At 42.3% G+C, this 17,850-nt stretch overlaps 1 protein-coding gene across 1 annotated transcript in view; it reads left to right on the plus strand.

The window, feature by feature from the left end:
- Scin (scinderin) overlaps positions 1-16,755 on the plus strand; it is an 86,220-nt gene extending 69,465 nt beyond the window's left edge. Inside the window, exons 11-16 of the mRNA XM_004626422.2 lie at positions 2,829-2,999; positions 6,593-6,770; positions 7,032-7,153; positions 13,252-13,329; positions 15,281-15,341; positions 15,908-16,755. Coding sequence (XP_004626479.1) covers positions 2,829-2,999; positions 6,593-6,770; positions 7,032-7,153; positions 13,252-13,329; positions 15,281-15,341; positions 15,908-16,035 — 738 coding nt within the window. The 3' untranslated portion in view covers positions 16,036-16,755. The remainder of the gene's footprint in view (positions 1-2,828; positions 3,000-6,592; positions 6,771-7,031; positions 7,154-13,251; positions 13,330-15,280; positions 15,342-15,907) is intronic.
- Positions 16,756-17,850: the final 1,095 nt, after the last annotated feature.

Consider the following 17,850-nt stretch of genomic DNA (forward strand, 5'->3'; position numbering starts at 1 on the left):
CAGTGCACTCCGAGGTGGCTGCCTCCTCTCAGGAACCCAGGAGTAGCACTCGCTTGGTCCTTGTGTCTACAGCTACTTTGAAATCTCTGAGTCTCTGTCTCTGTCCCTGTCCCCATCCCCGTCTCTGTCCCTGTCCCTGTCTCTGTCTCTGTCTCCTTAGTTTGTGTTGCTCACAGCGCTGCTCAGGCATATCCTGTCTGCACGCATGCTTTCTCTGGCCAGTTTTTTGGAAGTGTCTGCTCATATCTGCAGGGGAATGTGCCTTCCCTACTGGGCTCTGGGCTTTGAACTGAGAGCAGCGCTCATGTGGCCAGTGAGGTGACATTTTGGGGACAGCTGCATGAGGCTCCTTTCCCTCCACAAGAGTGTGTCCTATGCCTGGTGTCCAGTGAGCTAAGATTCAGTGTGACATGCAAGGGTTTTGTTTAGTCTTGTTTTCAAATCTTTATGAATGTTTAATTGCTTCTTTAAGTATAATAATTAAACAGAAAGGTAAGTCAGATAGTTCAGAGCATAACATATAAGATGTGGGGACTGAATTTGGTTTTCCACCTGGTTTCTCTCCATCTTGGTACATACATACATTATCCAGTTAGACCCAAATGTAAAAATGCGTTTGACTTTCTAATGTTATCTAGCTGATTCATTCATAAATGAAAAAGACAATTATTTACATGCACTCAACTCTATTTCTTGCTTAAGTATTAAATTAATTTCTTTTTTATAAAGCCTTTTATTTATTTGGTACAGGGTCTTGCTACACAGTTCAGACTCGTAGTGATCCTCCTGTCTCAGCCTCCCCAGTGCTGGGATTACAGGCGTGCGCCACCGCACCCAGTTTCAGCGGCTTCTGGGTCTGGCACAGCATGCAGTTCTGGAGATCAAACCTGGGTCTTTGCACTTGCCAGGAAGGCATTTAGGCTGCTGAGTTATCTCCCCAGCCCCATACATTAATTTCTTTAATAGAATATTTCTAGCTAAGAACTGACATCATCTTTGCCATTAGTTGGTCTTTAAAATTTTCCTTACCAAATTATTAAAAAACTTGAAGATACTCACTGTGCTTTACTTACTGCAGTTCATAGTAGAATATGCGACATATGCTCCATTAATTTCAGTGAAGTGTTGCATCCTAATTTAACAATGAAATGGTAATTCTTAGTTTAGTCACTAGATGGCAGTATTTTATATACTGCTTAAAACTAAACTGTGTGCTATTACATCATGGAAAGCATCCTAATCGGCCCTACTGCGCCCTGACTGCCCTTCACAAGGAAGCGTGGGCCGTGACCAGTGACCGCCCTCCCTCGTGTGGCACCTGGAGTTTCCTCAAGGTGCTGTGGAATGCTAAGCAAACAGTGTTCCTTGAATACTCCTTACTGCCTTGGTCCATAGCTCTGAGACCCCCAGGACTTGTTTTCACACTTGGTCTCTCACTTCCTTGAGCGCCTGCTGGTTGAAGCATGCTTCTCCCCACCACGCTAGCTGAGGGCATCAGGAGCCCACAACCAGCCCCCGGAAGTGGCCAGCCGGGAGAGGCGAGGCGCCGGAAGCAGGAAGCAGGGCGGGCCTGGTGTGGGAACTCTGTATGTAAAAGCATGCATCAGGTTTATGTGAGAAACAGGGAAATGACTTTGGTACCGCGTGTTCGCAGGGGAATCAAGCAAGCAACTTGCCAGTGATTTTCTTTGATTTCTTCACTTGAAAAGGCCTTGTGTCGTATAAAAATAGGTTGCTTATATTAAACATAGCTATGCTTAGTGATTACCATTTTATACCTAAAAGGTGGAAGGTGTATATGCAATTCTTTTTTTTTTTTTTCTTTGCCAGTTTTTAATGTTTCATCCCATACATGTGGACCTAGAGCGACAGAGAATATAATTTGTGTCACCTTATTTTGGAAACATTTGAACATACATCTTCTTTACCAGCTCTAAAACACTTGAGAATCAAGCATATCCATAAATATCTATAAAATATCAGTGTTCTTGAAAGGAGAGTCCTTTGTGTAAAAAGTTGCAGGGAGGGCCAGCGAAATAGCTCAGTGGATTAAAGCGCCTGCAAACAGGTACAGGGGCCAGGGGTTCGATTCCTGGGCCTGCTGTGCCAGCCCCACCCCTGGGGCATGCTGAGATGGCAATTGAAACTAGGCATAGTGGCACGCGCCTGTAATCCAGCTCTTGGGAGGCTATAAACAGGCGGATCACTATGAGTCTGATCTAGTAGTGAGACCCTAAACACCTTGTAGACCCTTCCATTAAAAAAAAAAAAAAGTTGTGGAGGTCAGCTTTTGTTTTTTTTTTTCATCTTTCCCCTCTGGAGATGCAGATAGTAAACTTAGATCTTCATGTTTTCTGAAGGCAGAAAGCATTGTAGGGACACTGCGTCTGAAGCGACGAAAGATTTCTAGGTGAATGTGGTTGATTATTTCATATATATAGATACGAACATATCTATATATCTATGTATCTATCTGTCTTTTATTTATGTGTTTGGCACAGGGTCCCACTACATAGCTCAGACTCAGAGTGATCATCCTGGCCCAGCCTCCCCAATGCTGGGATTGCAGGTGTGCATCACCTCTCCTGAAACAGCATGCAGTACCAGGATTGAACCTGGGTTTTTGTACTTGCCAGGCAGATGCTTAGACCATTGAGCTATCTCCCCAGCCCTCACCTATATTTTTTATTAATCATCCTCCCTCCTGTTCCTGGCTTTTGGTGTGTCTCTTTTTCAAAAAGGAAAATTAAGAACATGTTTAGAAACACAGCCTTCTCTCCTGGCACGCTGTATGACCCTTCTTTCATTCCTCTCCCCACTCCTCCCAGGTTCGGGTCTCCCAAGGTAAAGAGCCTGCTCATCTGCTGAGTTTGTTCAAAGACAAGCCTCTCATTGTCTACAAGAATGGGACATCAAAGAAGGGAGGCCAGGCCCCAGCGCCACCTGTGCGCCTCTTTCAAGTCCGCAAAAACCTGGCGTCTGTCACCAGAATTGTGGAGGTAGTGTCCCTGCCACCCGGCCAATAAAACATGGCCTGGTACCAGCTTCTGACAGTTTTTGTCTTGGAACCCAAACCAGTGAATTCAAGGTGCCCTTAAGAAAACATTCTCTCAATCCAGGCACAAGGCAGCCCTTGCCCTGTCTTGAGAAGCCTGGAGTAGGGGCCTGTGGTGATCTGCAGGTGACAGAGCACTCAGGGACTGATGAGGGGTGGTCCCTGCACATATAAGTGTGACCCTGAACCAATCCAGTCATGTCTGATAGGTATCTTGTTGCCAGTGTCACCATGGAAGCCCAGATCTCCCAAGTCTCCCCCAGCCTGCCCTGCCCATCCCCAGGCAGGAGCTCTGTCCCTACCCTTGCCCCCATACATGCCATTCCGCAGATCCTTCCAGACCCGGTCAGCCTGTGTCCTCCCGCTGCCTTCTAGCTGCGCGTTGACTCTGAGGACGTGGCTTCCTGACGGCCCTCTCCAGCAGAAGTTGTTTCTCCCAGTGCCCACTTTCCAGGGCCCCGGATGGGGCTGGACAGGGCACTGTCCTTGCCCACCCCGGCCTCTTGGCTTCTGTGCTTTTTATTTGACCCTCCCAGCCCTGCCAGCCCTCCGTGCCATCATCTCTGGAGCTGCTTTTTTCTGTTTTGATGGTTTCAGCCATTGTCTCGCTCACCTTCCCTCTGGCCTCTCTCCCGATAATATTTTCTCTGACCTGGTTTACCTCACACTCGCACAGTCCTCTAATAAATCCTGCCATTGGTGAGGAATAACTGTGGCTCCTCAGAGATCTGTGCAGCACCTCGCTCTCCGAGAACTGTCTCCTGTTTGATGGCTCTTTGCGCCCTCCCAGGGGCATAACTTGCAGCCCTGCAGGCCCATGGCCACGTCTGTGAGCCCTCTGCCTCCTTCACACCCTCCATGCACATGTCGGGCCTCAGGCCTCTGGCTGTCCTCTCCCCAGGGGTGACTCTGATCCAGTGTCGGCAGTGAAGACACGCGGGCTTGTGCATGCTAGCGTAATCGCCTCTCCTGCAATTCCGCTGATTGGTCTCTACTTTTTCCTGTCTCATTGAATGAAATGTAAAATTGTATTTATATTTAAAAAAATTAAAAATGAATATTTAGCAGTTTACATATAAAGAATCAAGTTTTTTTTTTTTTTTTTTTTTTGGTAGAACCGGGGATTGAACTCAGGCCCTTGCGCTGCCAGGGAAGCGCTGATTCCACTGAGCCATCTCCCCAGCCAAAGAATCAAGTATTTTATTAATATCAAAACATTTATAAGTTAGTAGTAAATAATATATTTTTATAAAGTGACATGTTAATAAATAATTGAGTGAATGATTAGCACACAGAATAAAACTACAGGTCCTGTCTAAGGCCAAATTCCTCCCACTGTCAACCTGTGTCCAGGATTCCTTCCTTTCCTGCTTTCCCGGGTACTGTTCTAGATTGATCTCCATGCATTCATCCTGAGTGCAGGCAGCAGTCTCCTTTCTCTTCTCCATCCCTCATTTATTCCTATATCCTCAGCCTTTCATGTTGAAATTCATGGATGTCTTTGAAAAGTCATCGTTTTTCCACGCTTCTTGAGATCAGAGCTCCACCAGCACGCTGTGCTCCCTCACTGCCCGTCGCTGGCTCCCTCCCCTGGCTCTGTGGCCTGGCTTTTATCTGGCCTGCCAGCCCACCTCTCCACACCCAGTTGCCCCTCTGATCCCTGGCTTTCTTCATCTCCTGCTGAGGTCTGGCAGCCCACCCTCACTGCTGAGCGCCCTTCCCCCTCCGCATGCACAGAGCACACTCCCGTGAGTGATTTCTTCCAGATTTGTCACCTTTCTGCTGGACGCTGTGTTGCTGGCTTCTCCTGCTTGGCCTCTAAGCGCTGAGCACCCCACGCCTCTGTCTTGGTTCCTTTCACCTCTGCCTCCTTCAGTATGTGGTGTTAGTGCTGGTGAGTGTACTTGTCCATAAGAGAAAATCAGATTCCTATTTGTTCAATTATGATGAATGTTTTTAAAAAAGCTATGAAATTAAGACTCCATTGTGGGTCCTCACAGGTGTTTCAGATGACAGATGCCACCAGATTGTGACTGGTAGTCTGTGACCCTCCTGCTGTCTGCCTCAGATGCTGTTCTTTAGCAGACACTATCTGTCACATGCACAGTCACCGTGTTTCCTAGCAACCTCTGAAGCCATCTCTCAGGTTTCCAGCTTCTGCAAGTACTAGTGAAGATTACTTTATACAGCACTCTGGCTTCCCCTCCTGGCAGGCTAATGATTTATACAGCTCTGTCTTTCCTTCCTGGAAGGCTAATGCTTTCTTCTTCTTCTTTTTTTTTTCTTGTTGAACCAGGGATTGAACCCGAGCCCTTGCGCTTGCCAGGGAAGCGCTTATTCCACTGAGCCATCTCCCTGGCCCCTAATACTTTCTTTTGAATTTTTTCTTTTGAGAAAATTTTTATTAGTCCATGGTTGCAGTACACAATGATTCCGTTTATCACAGGGAGTTGGCTCATGGACGTAACACTTGCTGTTTTCTCTTTTGACGGTTTCTGCCATTGCCTCGCTCACCTTCCCTCTGACCTCTCTCCCGATAATATTTTCTTAGACCTGTTTTATCTCACTCTCCCATGAATGAATTCCCTCTAATAAATCCTGCTATTGGCGAGGGATAAGTGTGGCTCCTCAGAGATCGGTGCAGTGCCGTGGTCTCCGACAACCCCATCCTGTTCGAGGGCTCCTTTACCTACTCCAAGGTGCACACCTTGTGCTGCTGCAGGCCAATGGCCACATCTGCGAGCCCTCTGCCTCCTTCACACCCTTCACGCACATGTCCGGCCTCAGGCCTCTAGCTGTCCTCTCCCCAGGGGTGATTCTGATTCAGTGTTGGCAGTGAAGACAGGTGTGATCATGCAGAGAGCAGGAGGGTCACAGACTACCGGTCACAGTCTGGTGGCATCTGTCTAGCTTAGCCCTGTGTTCACATTCTCCTCTTTTCTGTTCCTCCCCTGGTCTTATCCCATTCGTAAAAGCTCTGGCTCCACATTTTCTCATGCCCTTGGCCCTCTTCCCAATGGAAAAGGATATCCCTTCTTCCTCTTTTGTATCTTCTATTTCTCTCTCTGCTTACAAGGCTCTAGACCTCCCTCCCAATCCCCACCAGTGTGGACACTGAACTCACTGTCGTCTTGTTGTCCTACTAACTTCCCTCCGCACCAATCAGGGGGCACATGGGCTAGAAGTCAGAGGTTCCTGTGAGTGTGGTCCAGGAGGCTTTACCCCTGTAGGGAGAGGACCCAGCACAACTCCCCCGAGTATCACCACCCCTGTGCCATGTCTTGCGAGCACCAACAGCCACTTCTCATCACTGCAGTGTGCTGCTGCCTGAGAGTGGCTGGATGGTAAGGTGACAGTGACCAAATTGCTTGTCTTCCATCCTTTCTCATGCCATAGCACTTGCCCAGCGTGGCTTAATTTTCTAGGGCAGAGTGGAGGCTATGTGTGTTGGTTACAGTCACAGCACCTGCGAAACATTTATTGAGGAAGGAGCAGCAATGAATTTCAGTGATTGTGTTATGTTTCTTTATGCTGTAGGTCGATGTTGATGCAAATTCATTGAATTCCAATGATGCTTTTGTCCTGAAACTGCCCAGAAGCAGCGGCTACATCTGGGTAGGAAAAGGCTCCAGCCAGGAGGAGGAGAAGGGAGCAGAGTATGTGGCAAGTGTCCTCGGGTGCAGCCCCGTGAGGATTCAGGAAGGAGAGGAGCCAGGTGTGTGCTGTGGGGCCAGAACCGACGTGGCTGTGCTTGCTATTTGCCTTTCTTCACAAACGGTTATTTCTGGATGATTAAAGAGGGTTAAGCATCCCTGCATTGGTTGTGAGAGTGAGTGATGGTACCTAGGACATTTAACTAACTTGTTAAAGCTAAAGCAAGATAATACTTTTGTCAAAAAAAATACTTTTGTCATTAGAAAACAATACCAAACATGTACTCCCAAATATGCGCTGAATAACTCTGTGCTTTCCGCAGAGGAGTTTTGGACCTCCCTCGGAGGGAAGGGAGACTACCAGACCTCCCCACTGCTGGAGACACAGGCCGAAGACCATCCGCCCCGGCTTTACGGCTGCTCCAACAAAACCGGAAGGTTTATTGTGAGTGTCTTAAGCAGCGCACAAGGGAAGGGTACCAAGGGGTGAGGTGAGGGGCAACAGGAGAAGGGAAGTAGATGAGGAAAGAATCAAGGGGTGTTGCATCCATATCCCGGCTCCCGACATGAATGTGGTCATCCTACTGGGAACCTGTGCTGATAAAAACCAAAATTGAGAAAAGGAGCAGTGGGACAGGACCTAGTAACACAGAGAGGCACTTCACGTCGGCTCTGACCCTCTGCAGCCATGGGGAGCTGGGGTCACTGGGCTCAGCTGGCCGTGGCAAACCACAGTGAGATAATCTTTGGTCTCTGTAGTGTAGTCTAAGGGTCAGTGGGGCAGTGGGTGTGAGAGCATTAGGGAGATTGAAGAGGAGCACGTAAGTCAAGGAGCGCTTCCAGTAGCTACTGTATGTCAGCGTCAGCATTTGGCAGCTGCGGTGTGAATTACAAATGATTAGGTTGGCTAGCGTAATCACTAGGTACTTTCTGGTAAGCACCTTCTGTTAGGTCACCTCTCACCTAATTGTAAGTTTAACATTTTACTTTTCAGGGGAGTAAAATTTTTCTCCATATTGATAGAATGCAAAATATTATGGTAATACTTTCTCAGGCACATTTAATGCTAGAAATAAAAGAAATAAACTTTGAAGATGAAACTGTCCATGTACAAATCACATTTGACATTTACAACTAGTTTGGTGTAAAAATTAGACTGAATTTACAGTAGATAGCGATACTGTATTGTTAAGTACCATAGTCTGTTGTCTACTTTGTACAGAATCTCTGTACTTGCTATATTTTATAAAGTTGTTATAAGACAAATCTACCATTTTATCATTTTGACTATTAGTTGTATATTACTTCTAAACAACTATTTCTGGCATATGTGCCTATAATTTTTTATTGGAATTATCTGCTAATATTGCTATAAATTCATGTTTGTTTTCTTTTTTCTACCTTTTGTTATTTATTAAAAGTAAATTGACAAAGGTGATTGAGTGATTAAAGTCATGTTTGTTTTCAAGGAAGATATGTTTTCAAAAATAAGCATTGAGGCTTTGTTCCCAGGGAGGTTTTAAAAAAAATCTGTGAGTTGATTGTGTGTTTGTGTTTTGTCACAGACTTGTTGGTCTTTACAAGAAAAATACATTTCCTTTGAACCTACTCATTTTATTGATTGGGTTTGGAATCATTTCATCCTCCTTTACAGGTTAAGGAAAAGGACTACTGGTGACAAGAGTTGATTTTATGATCACCATCAGAAAACAGGCTTCAGACAGGCAGTGATACAAGGCCACAGAGCTAATGTTCAAAAGCACAGCTTTTAGAACCAGTTTACCTATGAGATGCCACCTCCCTGGTGATGATTGGCTGTGTCACTTCTGGCTGGTTCCTTATTGTCTCTGTGCTGTAGTTTTCTGATCTGTAAACTGAGGAAAATTTACTCACTACTTCATGTGCTCATGAACATTAAATTAATTATTACATAGAAAGACTAGCATAGTGCTTGACACAAAGTAAGTGATATTAAGAGTTTTGACTTTTAGGAGACACAGATGTTCAGTTTTTTTCCTGTTTCTGAAAAGAAATTATAATATCCAGGTCAACAGAATGAAAAATGAAAGATGATTTGCAGTGGGATGTATGAATACAGCAAGAAAAAAAATGCCATAATACAAAGGCATCTATCTATCTATCTATCTATCTATCTATCTATCTATCTATCTATGCACATACACACAGAAGTAAGAGACTTGGCCTGCAGTTAATTAGCCTTCTGGCGGCTTCAACACCAGCCAGCTGCCCTAAATAACCCTTCAACATTTCTTCACTTTTGCAAGGTTCCACAGAGTAAGACATTGGGTCTATTCCAGCTCATTCATTTTATATTGAAAAATAATTTTAAAAAATAATGGTGGCTCCAGCTTTAGCCCCTTTCCAAAATTTTTCAACCCCACCCTGTTTGGATTTTTAATTAAAACTCGTAGTTCTCTTGGTGTGAAAACACTTCTGTCCTGTGAGGTTTCCCAATGGTGTTTTTCTTGTAAATGTGTTGGACAAATGTGAAGATGCTTTGTAGTTTATCATACGCCCACATTTAGCCTCTTTATTCCTAGTTGGTGAGAAACCTGTATGTTTCTATGCTGCTTTTATATCTGTATGTATTAGTGATATTTCTCTAGTAGTTTAAAAAAAAAAGAAAAAAATCTTTTTGGTTGTCCTTAAGAAAAGAAAAAAGCTATCTTTTGGAGCTGCTATTTCACTCTCTTATAGGATTTTTTTTTTTTTTTCCTGAAAACCAGCATGCTTCACGGAATGCTAGCATTGGTGTGTTTGTATGAGGGATGTACATAAATGTGTTTTGCATTGTCAACAACAACAAAAAAAAGAGTTTTGACTTTTAAAACCATGATGTGATTGGTAAATGTTTTTCAGGGTAGATTTTTTTTTTCAATTTTTATTAGTATATGTTTATAGCACATAATGATTACCTTCCTTGTATGTATGGCATTGACCTGCAAATTCTTTTTCTCATCCTCTTCCCTTTCCCTTGCTTCCTACTCTTTCATCTCTTCATTTTCTTTTGGTTCCAAATGAATTTTAGGATTGTTTTCTGCAGTTCTGTGAGGAATGCTGTAGGTATTTTGATTGGAATTGCATTAACCTGTATATCAGTTTAGAAAGTATGGCCATTCTGACAGTATTGGTTCTGCCTATTCCAGAGTAGTGGCTGCCTTTCCATTTTCTTCACTCTCCCTTTTCAGAGCACTGCACTTCCACTTGTTTAGTTAGGTTAATTTCTATGTGTTTAATTTTTTTTGATACTACTGTGAATAGTACAGTTTTCTAAATTTCTTTCTCAAGTGAGTTCACTATTGATATATAGAAATGCTATGGATTTTTGTGTTGTTTTTGTATCCTGCTACATTAATTGATTATTAATTCTAGGGGTATGTGGTAGGATTTTTTGGTTCTACTACAGGGGATCATGTCATCTGCAAATAAAGATAACCTGACACCTTCATTTCATATACACATCCCTTTTATTTCTTTCTCTCTTTTTAAAATGTATTTTAGTACAGGGTCTACAGGGTCTCACTACACAGATCAGATTCATAGTGATCCTCCTGTTTTCAGCCTCCCAAGCACTGGGATTAGGCAGTAGGTTTGTCATAAGTAGTTTTATTTTCAGATTGAGACCAGGTCTTCTTTCTATATCTGTTTTCTTCAAGGTTTTTAATGATGAGTGGATGTTACATTTTGTCAACAGTCTTTTCTGCATTGAGATGATCATGTGTTCTTTTTGTCCTTACTTCTGTTTATGTTATGTATTACATTTATTTATTTGCATATATTGAACCATCTCTGCATTCCTGGAATGAAGCCCACTTGGTCATAATGTGTAATCTTTTTGATGATATTTTGCATTCTGTTTGCCAGTATCTTGTTGAGGAATTTTACATCTATGTTTATTAAAGAGATTGACCTGTAGTTTTCTGTTTTGGTTGGGTTCTTATCTGGTTTGGGCAGGGTAATGCTAGCTTCCAGGGATGACTTTGGGGGTATATTTTCCTTTTCAATTTCATGAAAGAGTTTGAAGAGAATTAATGTTATATCTTTCATGAATTTCTTGTAGAATCAAGTGTGAATCCTTTAGGTCCTGGACTTTTCTTAGCTGGTATTTTTTTTTAACCACTACTTCAATTTTATTAACTACTATTGGTTTATTCAAGTTTTTTTTTAAACATTATCTTGAGTCAGTTTTTGTAATTTATAAGTTTCTATTTCTTCTGAATTCTCCAGTATTTGGAGCTCAGTTTTCAAAGTAGTTACTAATAATCTGGATTTCAGAAGTGTTTATTGTAATTTCCCTTGTTTTCATTTCTAATTGCGTTGATTTGGGTATTTTATTTCCTTTTTTAGGTAATATTAGTCAAGAGTTTTTCTGTCTTGTTTATTCTTTTGAGGAAGTAAGTCTTTGATTCATTGATTGTTTCTATTTGTTTTTAAGTCTCAATTTCATTAATTTCTGCTCTGACCTTTATAATTTCTTTTTTTAGCTTTTATTTATTTTTATTATTATTTATTTATTATTTTTTCCATAATTTTATTGAGAAACAAATAGCAACGAGAGAGTTTCAAACCAAATTGGTAGGACAGTTTCAATAATTAACACATTACATACATTCTTCCTAGTGGTTAATTGCTGTACAAGATGCAGACTTGATATCCTGTTTACAAACACCATTAGAACAAATCCCTCTATTCATTAAGAGAATGTAACTATATATCTATATCCTAACCACTTTGAATACACAGATATAAATGGACATTCATCCCCTTTTTTTTTGTTAAGTTCCATCATTTAAATATTATAGGTGTGTAAACTCAGCAAAATATTCTAAAAGAATTCAGTAGTCCATAATAGTATTGGGTTTTCTGCTTCACTGGCAATGTCAGAAATTGTTGACCTGAGTCCCCTACAGCTCAACATAACAGCATGGCTTTACTTCTTATACTTTATTTTTATACTTTTCTACTGGATGGTTAAGACCAAGGTAAAGCAGGAACTATGCAGCAAGAGTTGTAGCTTTTGGGTCTGATAAGGTCAGTGAAATCCCCTCAGGATTTATCCTGAGATCCTGGACCTCAGATTGTAGAACCTTTGTCAGTGTCAGCCATGTGGATGAGTCACGGCCATTGCTTGGCCAATGTGCTCTCTGTGAAAGCCTGAGAGAATGTTTTCTCTCCATGTGACTCTCCTTAGGCATACTCTACATCATCGATCACTTTCCTCTTTGGCTCCATAATCTCCTTGATCAGAAAATTTGGGACACTACTGAGTTACATGACATTACAGTACAACTTCTCATATGTCCTGAGTCTTAATTGACCTTGGAAGGCTGGGGATAATTTCCTTCTTGTACCAGTATTGGACTTGGATTATTCTTGTTTTTCTAGTACCTTGAGGTTATTTATTTGGGCTTACTCTGTTTTTCTGATGTGGGCATTCACAACATTAAACTTCCCTTTTAGGACTGCTTTCATGTGTCCATAGATTGGGGTGTTTACTAGCATTACTGTTTCATTCTCAGGATTATCTAATTTCTTCCTTATGTGATTGGAAAATTTCTTATAGAAAGATATTTTAAACAATTTCTTTGCACTTTGTCAATATTTAGTTATTAGTATTAGTATTATTTTGTGTAAGGATCTCAGAATCTTGTTAGGGTACAACAAACATGAACTATACCTAGAAATTTTGTGGTTCCCCAGGATGAGGTTAATCTAGCCTCGACTCTTCCTGGTTCTCCTGTGAGCTTCTGGCTGGACTTATGCCAGTTTGTCTATGACAAAGCCCTGGAACCCCAGAAGGTCCTTGCTTAGTTGTTACTGCTAGCATGATATGGCCAAGGCCATGGCCAGCTGCACCTGTCTGACTGTACTGCAGTCCCCTGGGAGCGGGGGACGGGAGGGAAGAACTGGGAACGTTCCTGAGCACAAGGGGCAAAGTCATGCATAAATCCCCATAGTAATGTTGGACTTCAATACATGCTCATTGATATTGGGTGGAATGAACTAACCAAAGGTGATTGCCTGGGAATTACAGAAGACACAGTTTAAACCCGCAAAAATAAAAGTGAATATTTGCATGTAAAATATTGTTATAATATCACCTTATTGAAAATTGTGGATGTACTAGATGTCCAGATCTGTTGACTTGTATTAAAATTCTCACGACCTACACAACAAAGGAATTAAGTACCTAGATCAGAAACTCAAGCCTCTTTGGAGATGCAGCAGGTGATGGGCTGTGTAAAGCCTCTTGCCACAAGGAACTGCTGGCAGCAGGACTATGCTGACTGCTCAGATCCTTCTCAAAGGCATCCAGTTGCAATGTTTATGTTGAATATTGTTCTGAGCAAACTGTACCTTCAATTTGTGACACTTGATTAAACACTTACTACTTGGAAAGAAGAAAGAAATGGCTACCAAAGCTTTTTACTGCCTTCCAATAACATCAGGCATTTATATTATGTGCATTAGAAAAAAAAATCTGTTGTTCTGCTTGGTCATGAAACTTTGAATTTATTTCAGATTGAAGAGGTTCCGGGAGAGTTCACCCAGGATGATTTAGCGGAGGATGACGTTATGCTGCTGGATGCCTGGGAACAGGTAGGGACTGTGTGGTGTTTATGACAAGAGTCTGTGCTTAAAGGGCCAGGTAGATAGTTCAGAGGACTAAAGCACCTGCTTAGGTAGGCTCATGGACTGGGGTTTGATCCCCCAGGTGCCTGCTGGCCTTGCACCCAGGGTGCACTGAGACAGTGATTAAGACTGGGTGTGGTGGCGTGTGCCTATAATCCCAGTGCTTAGGAGGCTGAAAACAGGAGGATCACTACAGGTCTGATCTGTGTGGTGAGACTCTGTAGGCCCTGTACTAAATACAAAAAAAAAAAAAAAAAAAAAAAAGAAAGAAGAAAGGAAGAAAAAGGCATCATGCTTGAGGGTGGGAACAACAACCTGCTTTGAAAGACATCAGATCTGGTAGTCAATGGGCCACAGGATTTAATGTTTCAAAAGAAACATTTGCAGGGTAAATGGATTTCTTGCTGCTGAAAAAACTGCACAGCTACTGTCTTTGCTTAGTTTTAGACCAAAACAAAAAGTTGTATTTTTCATTTATTCGTAAAACGTGCCCACCTGATGAGCTCATGCATTCATTTCATTAATGTGAACACTAATAGGTGTGATTCTGTGAGAGACTAAATTACTGTAAACTTCTGATATTTGAGGAGAGGTTATCAGAACAAGCACACAGTAGGTCTGCATCTAAACAGTTCAATATGTTACTGTTATAAATGTCTTAATTTAGGTGAACATCAGTGGTAATTTGACAGGACACAGCTGGTCACTTAAAAAAAAAATACCTTTTTGTACACTAACAACAGCCAAAGAGAAAAATAAATATGTTAGGAATCAAATAATATAGAACAAGAATAAAAATTAGGCCTGAGTTTAGAATCAGAACCCAGACTGTTGATTTTAGATCTGTCGTTAATGGCTAAATCATTCAGTTAAATTACTCATTAGCCTTTTGGTCCACAAGGAGTGAATCTGAATTGGGAATCCAGTCCCAGCTTCTACGTACTACATTTAGATCTTTTAAGTCACCTTTTTATTTACATTATGCAGTTGTGGTCCATTCTATGTCATTCAGACAAGTGTTCCCACACTTCTAGGATGAATTACAGTAACACAGAAACTTAGTATGACCAGACTTGTTCAGCTAATGAATGATTTTAAAGTGATGTAAGTGTAAAATAATTCAAGAGGACTTTTCATCATTAAAATGTACATCCTGTGCTGGGAATGCTGGCAAACACCTGTAATCCCAGCGCTCAGGGTGGCTGAGGCAGGAGGATCGCAAGTTCAAGGGCAACTTGGGCAATTTAACAATGTACCAAGAACTCAGCTTAAAATAAAAACATTGAGAAGGGGCTGGGCATAGAGCTCCATGCAGGGGCCCTGTTTTAGTTCCCAGTACTGAAAAAAACCCCAACCTATGGATTTGACATAAAAAAGGATACTTAAAGAATATATAGCACAGATTAAATTAGTTTAAAACTTTGGCATTTACACGCTGAACACTCTAGCACTTTATCAGAGTTACATGGGGTATAACACTGCAGGAGAAAAGCGCTTGTCTAAGGTCAGGGATTCCTGCACGGACTGCGGAGACCCCACAAGCGGGCCGTGTGCCTGGGTGTGCTCCTGGCCTAGCCTACATCGAGGAAGGGCAGGCAGTGCCGCTGCGCACAACCCCCCGGGGTGGGAGCCCTGGAACAGCCCCTCCGCGGCTTTTGCGAGACGTTACAGCAGGAAGTGCTGCGTAAACGTAAGATGTGAGTGTGCGGTCTGTAGGCAGACTGGCTGGGTGTAAATTTAGGCATCTCCAGTGGGAATGAAAACTCGGAAAGCGAGCGACCTGGTGGGGGTCCCGCGGCTGACCCCTCACTTCTGGGACTGTGAAGGTGAAAGCAGTCGTGGGTGTAGAGCACCTGGCTTCGGGCCGCGCATGGAGACATTTCCACGCCGGCACATGGTGCTATGTTTCGTCTTTCAGATATTTATTTGGATTGGTAAAGACGCCAACGAAACTGAGAAGACAGAGTCACTCAAGTCTGGTAAGTGAGATCCTGTTGGTAGTTACGGCGGCCGCATCCTTGTCTCCCTAAAATACACATCAGAACCAAGAGGTAGCTTACCTATCATCTTCCCAACTAAAAAGTAATGGAATCTTTTAAAACCGAAGGATTTCACAGTGAGCACAAGAAACATCTTTTTAAAACCTCATTTAGAATACAATTATTTCTAAAAAGTTTCAATTCACTCAAAACCTTATTTTGTTATACAAATAGTAAAACCTTGATAACTATGATGACCTGGATATTGTCACATCTCCTTCAGAGTATTACTGTCCTTTTAGGCGCTCAGGTCTTTTTACTGAAAAGTATAACAATCATGATTCCATAAGAATAATTTTGTAAAACCTGAAATGTTTCAAGTAATGATGAAACTTTATAATTGGGCTTTCTATGGCAGATGGGATAAATCAATAGGAAATTATTTATATTTTGCTACTTGGGGGCAATGAAAATTAGATTCATAGCTTTATAAGAAAACTTTAACTTTATAATGACTTTAGTTTAACTGAAACTAATGGAATTTATATATTTGCAACTCTTTTTAGCCAAAATGTACCTTGAGACAGATCCTTCTGGAAGAGATAAGAGGACTCCCATTGTCATCATAAAACAGGGCCATGAGCCACCCACATTCACAGGCTGGTTCCTGGGCTGGGATTCCAGTAGGTGGTAAATTGAGTTTTTGAAAAAAAAAAAAAAAAAAAAAAAAAAGAGCAAGCATTAGAGGCCCATGGAGGGCTGTTGTCCCATTGCAGTGCATGGGGGTGGGGGGGGGTGCATTTTGTTTGTTTGCCTCCAAAAGATTAATCTCAGCTAAATGGCTATTTTTTTTTATGGCTGGCATTGGTTTACATTCTTCTTAAAGGGAATTTGTCATGCTAATATGTTGAAATAACCCTAAGTAAACTTTTGTTAAGGACCAATATTAGTTCTGGAATCAGATTTGTGCCTTGTTATATGTATGTCCTTTTCAATACAAAATACTCTGTACTTTCTGGGAATTTGTCAGGTAAGGTCTTGTAACTTAACAAACATAAGCCAGACTTGTTCTTTAACATGCCAGAGAAGAAAGCCATTGTGCCTTTGAAGTTTTTTCTCTTTTCTATGTATTGTTTTCAAAAGAAATATATATTAGCAGTAAGGTTTATATTAAGATGTCTTTAAAAATGTACTTGCCTACTCTAGTCAATGTGACTCTGATCCCATTTACTACTAAGTGCCATTTTCCAAGAGAAACTTTTATTTTGCCTTTTTAAGAGCCTTTGAATTCTACCTTTTATGATACATTGTGCTCTTAGCAGTTTAGCCATATATATTGGACAGTACATGTTTAATTTTATAACAGATATGCACAGAAAATTTTACTAATGCTCTTTCATCATTAAAATACATCTCTCTGAAAATGTTTTGTGTTGTGACATTTTACTCAAATTCGATATGCGCTGATTGCACTATTAATTCTATGGTTGCTATGACCCAGGTCTAGAATGTTCTGCAGAAGCCACAGGTGTTCAGGGGCAGGGCTTTTGGAAGGTGACCAGGTCATGCGGATGCCACTCTCACCTGCCGGCTGATCCACTGATGAGCTCCTAAGTAGATGTTCTCTGGGGACGTGGGGTGTCTTTGGCAGAAGTGTGTCGTGGGGGCGCACCTTTGCAGGGTTACGGTGCCTTCCTCCCGAGCTCCCTCTCCTCTCTTTCTTTCCTGGGTGTACTACTTGAGCAATTTTCCTCAGTCAGGCCCTTCTGCCATGCCACTTCCACCACGGAGCCAGTTGACTGTGGACAGAAAACCCAAAACCATGACTAAATGAACCCTTTTTTTCTTTAAGTTGTGGGTGTCCCAGTGATGGGAAAGCCTCCTCATGCCAGGTTTACGTATTTTTATGCATAAAAGATGTGCATTTCTTAAATTATTCTTCTTAGTAGTTAAATAGCTTTTCTAGGGTTAGGCAAAAATGACAGATTTTAAATACCACATGGTGCAAGTAGAATATGGCGAAAGGGTGTAGGGAGCTGCGTGTAGCCATGCCCTAGGATGGCGCCGGTTTCTGCCTTCCACCCCCTCCAGGGGTGAGTGCTTCTGGAGTAAACAACTCCATATATGGCCAAGGCTTGGGCTAAGGCATTGCTTCCACAGACCTGGACCAATGGACAGTGCATACGTGGCACCCTATGGTTGGAAGCCCTGAGACTTATAAACTAAGAGCAGGGGCCTTGGGAGAGAGAAGACGGAGAGAAGATGGATGCAAGAGAACAATAAAGAGCTGCGCAGAAAACCAACCAGTGGTCGCGTTGTTCTTGCTGGCAAGGCCGCACGCGACAAGTGGTGCTGAAACCCGGGAACTGCAGTCCCGTTCCTGGTTGGAGCCCTGCGCGAACAGTACCGGTAAGCCCCGAGGTAAGTGGGGTCCGCCTAGAGCGGAAAATTCAGCTCACGTGAGGAATAGCCCGGTAAGGGTCCGCTTAGAGCGGGGGAACATACTCGC

This window comes from Octodon degus, unplaced genomic scaffold (assembly GCF_000260255.1).
Source record: "Octodon degus isolate 3935 unplaced genomic scaffold, OctDeg1.0 scaffold00015, whole genome shotgun sequence".
Classification (NCBI taxonomy): domain Eukaryota; kingdom Metazoa; phylum Chordata; class Mammalia; order Rodentia; family Octodontidae; genus Octodon; species Octodon degus.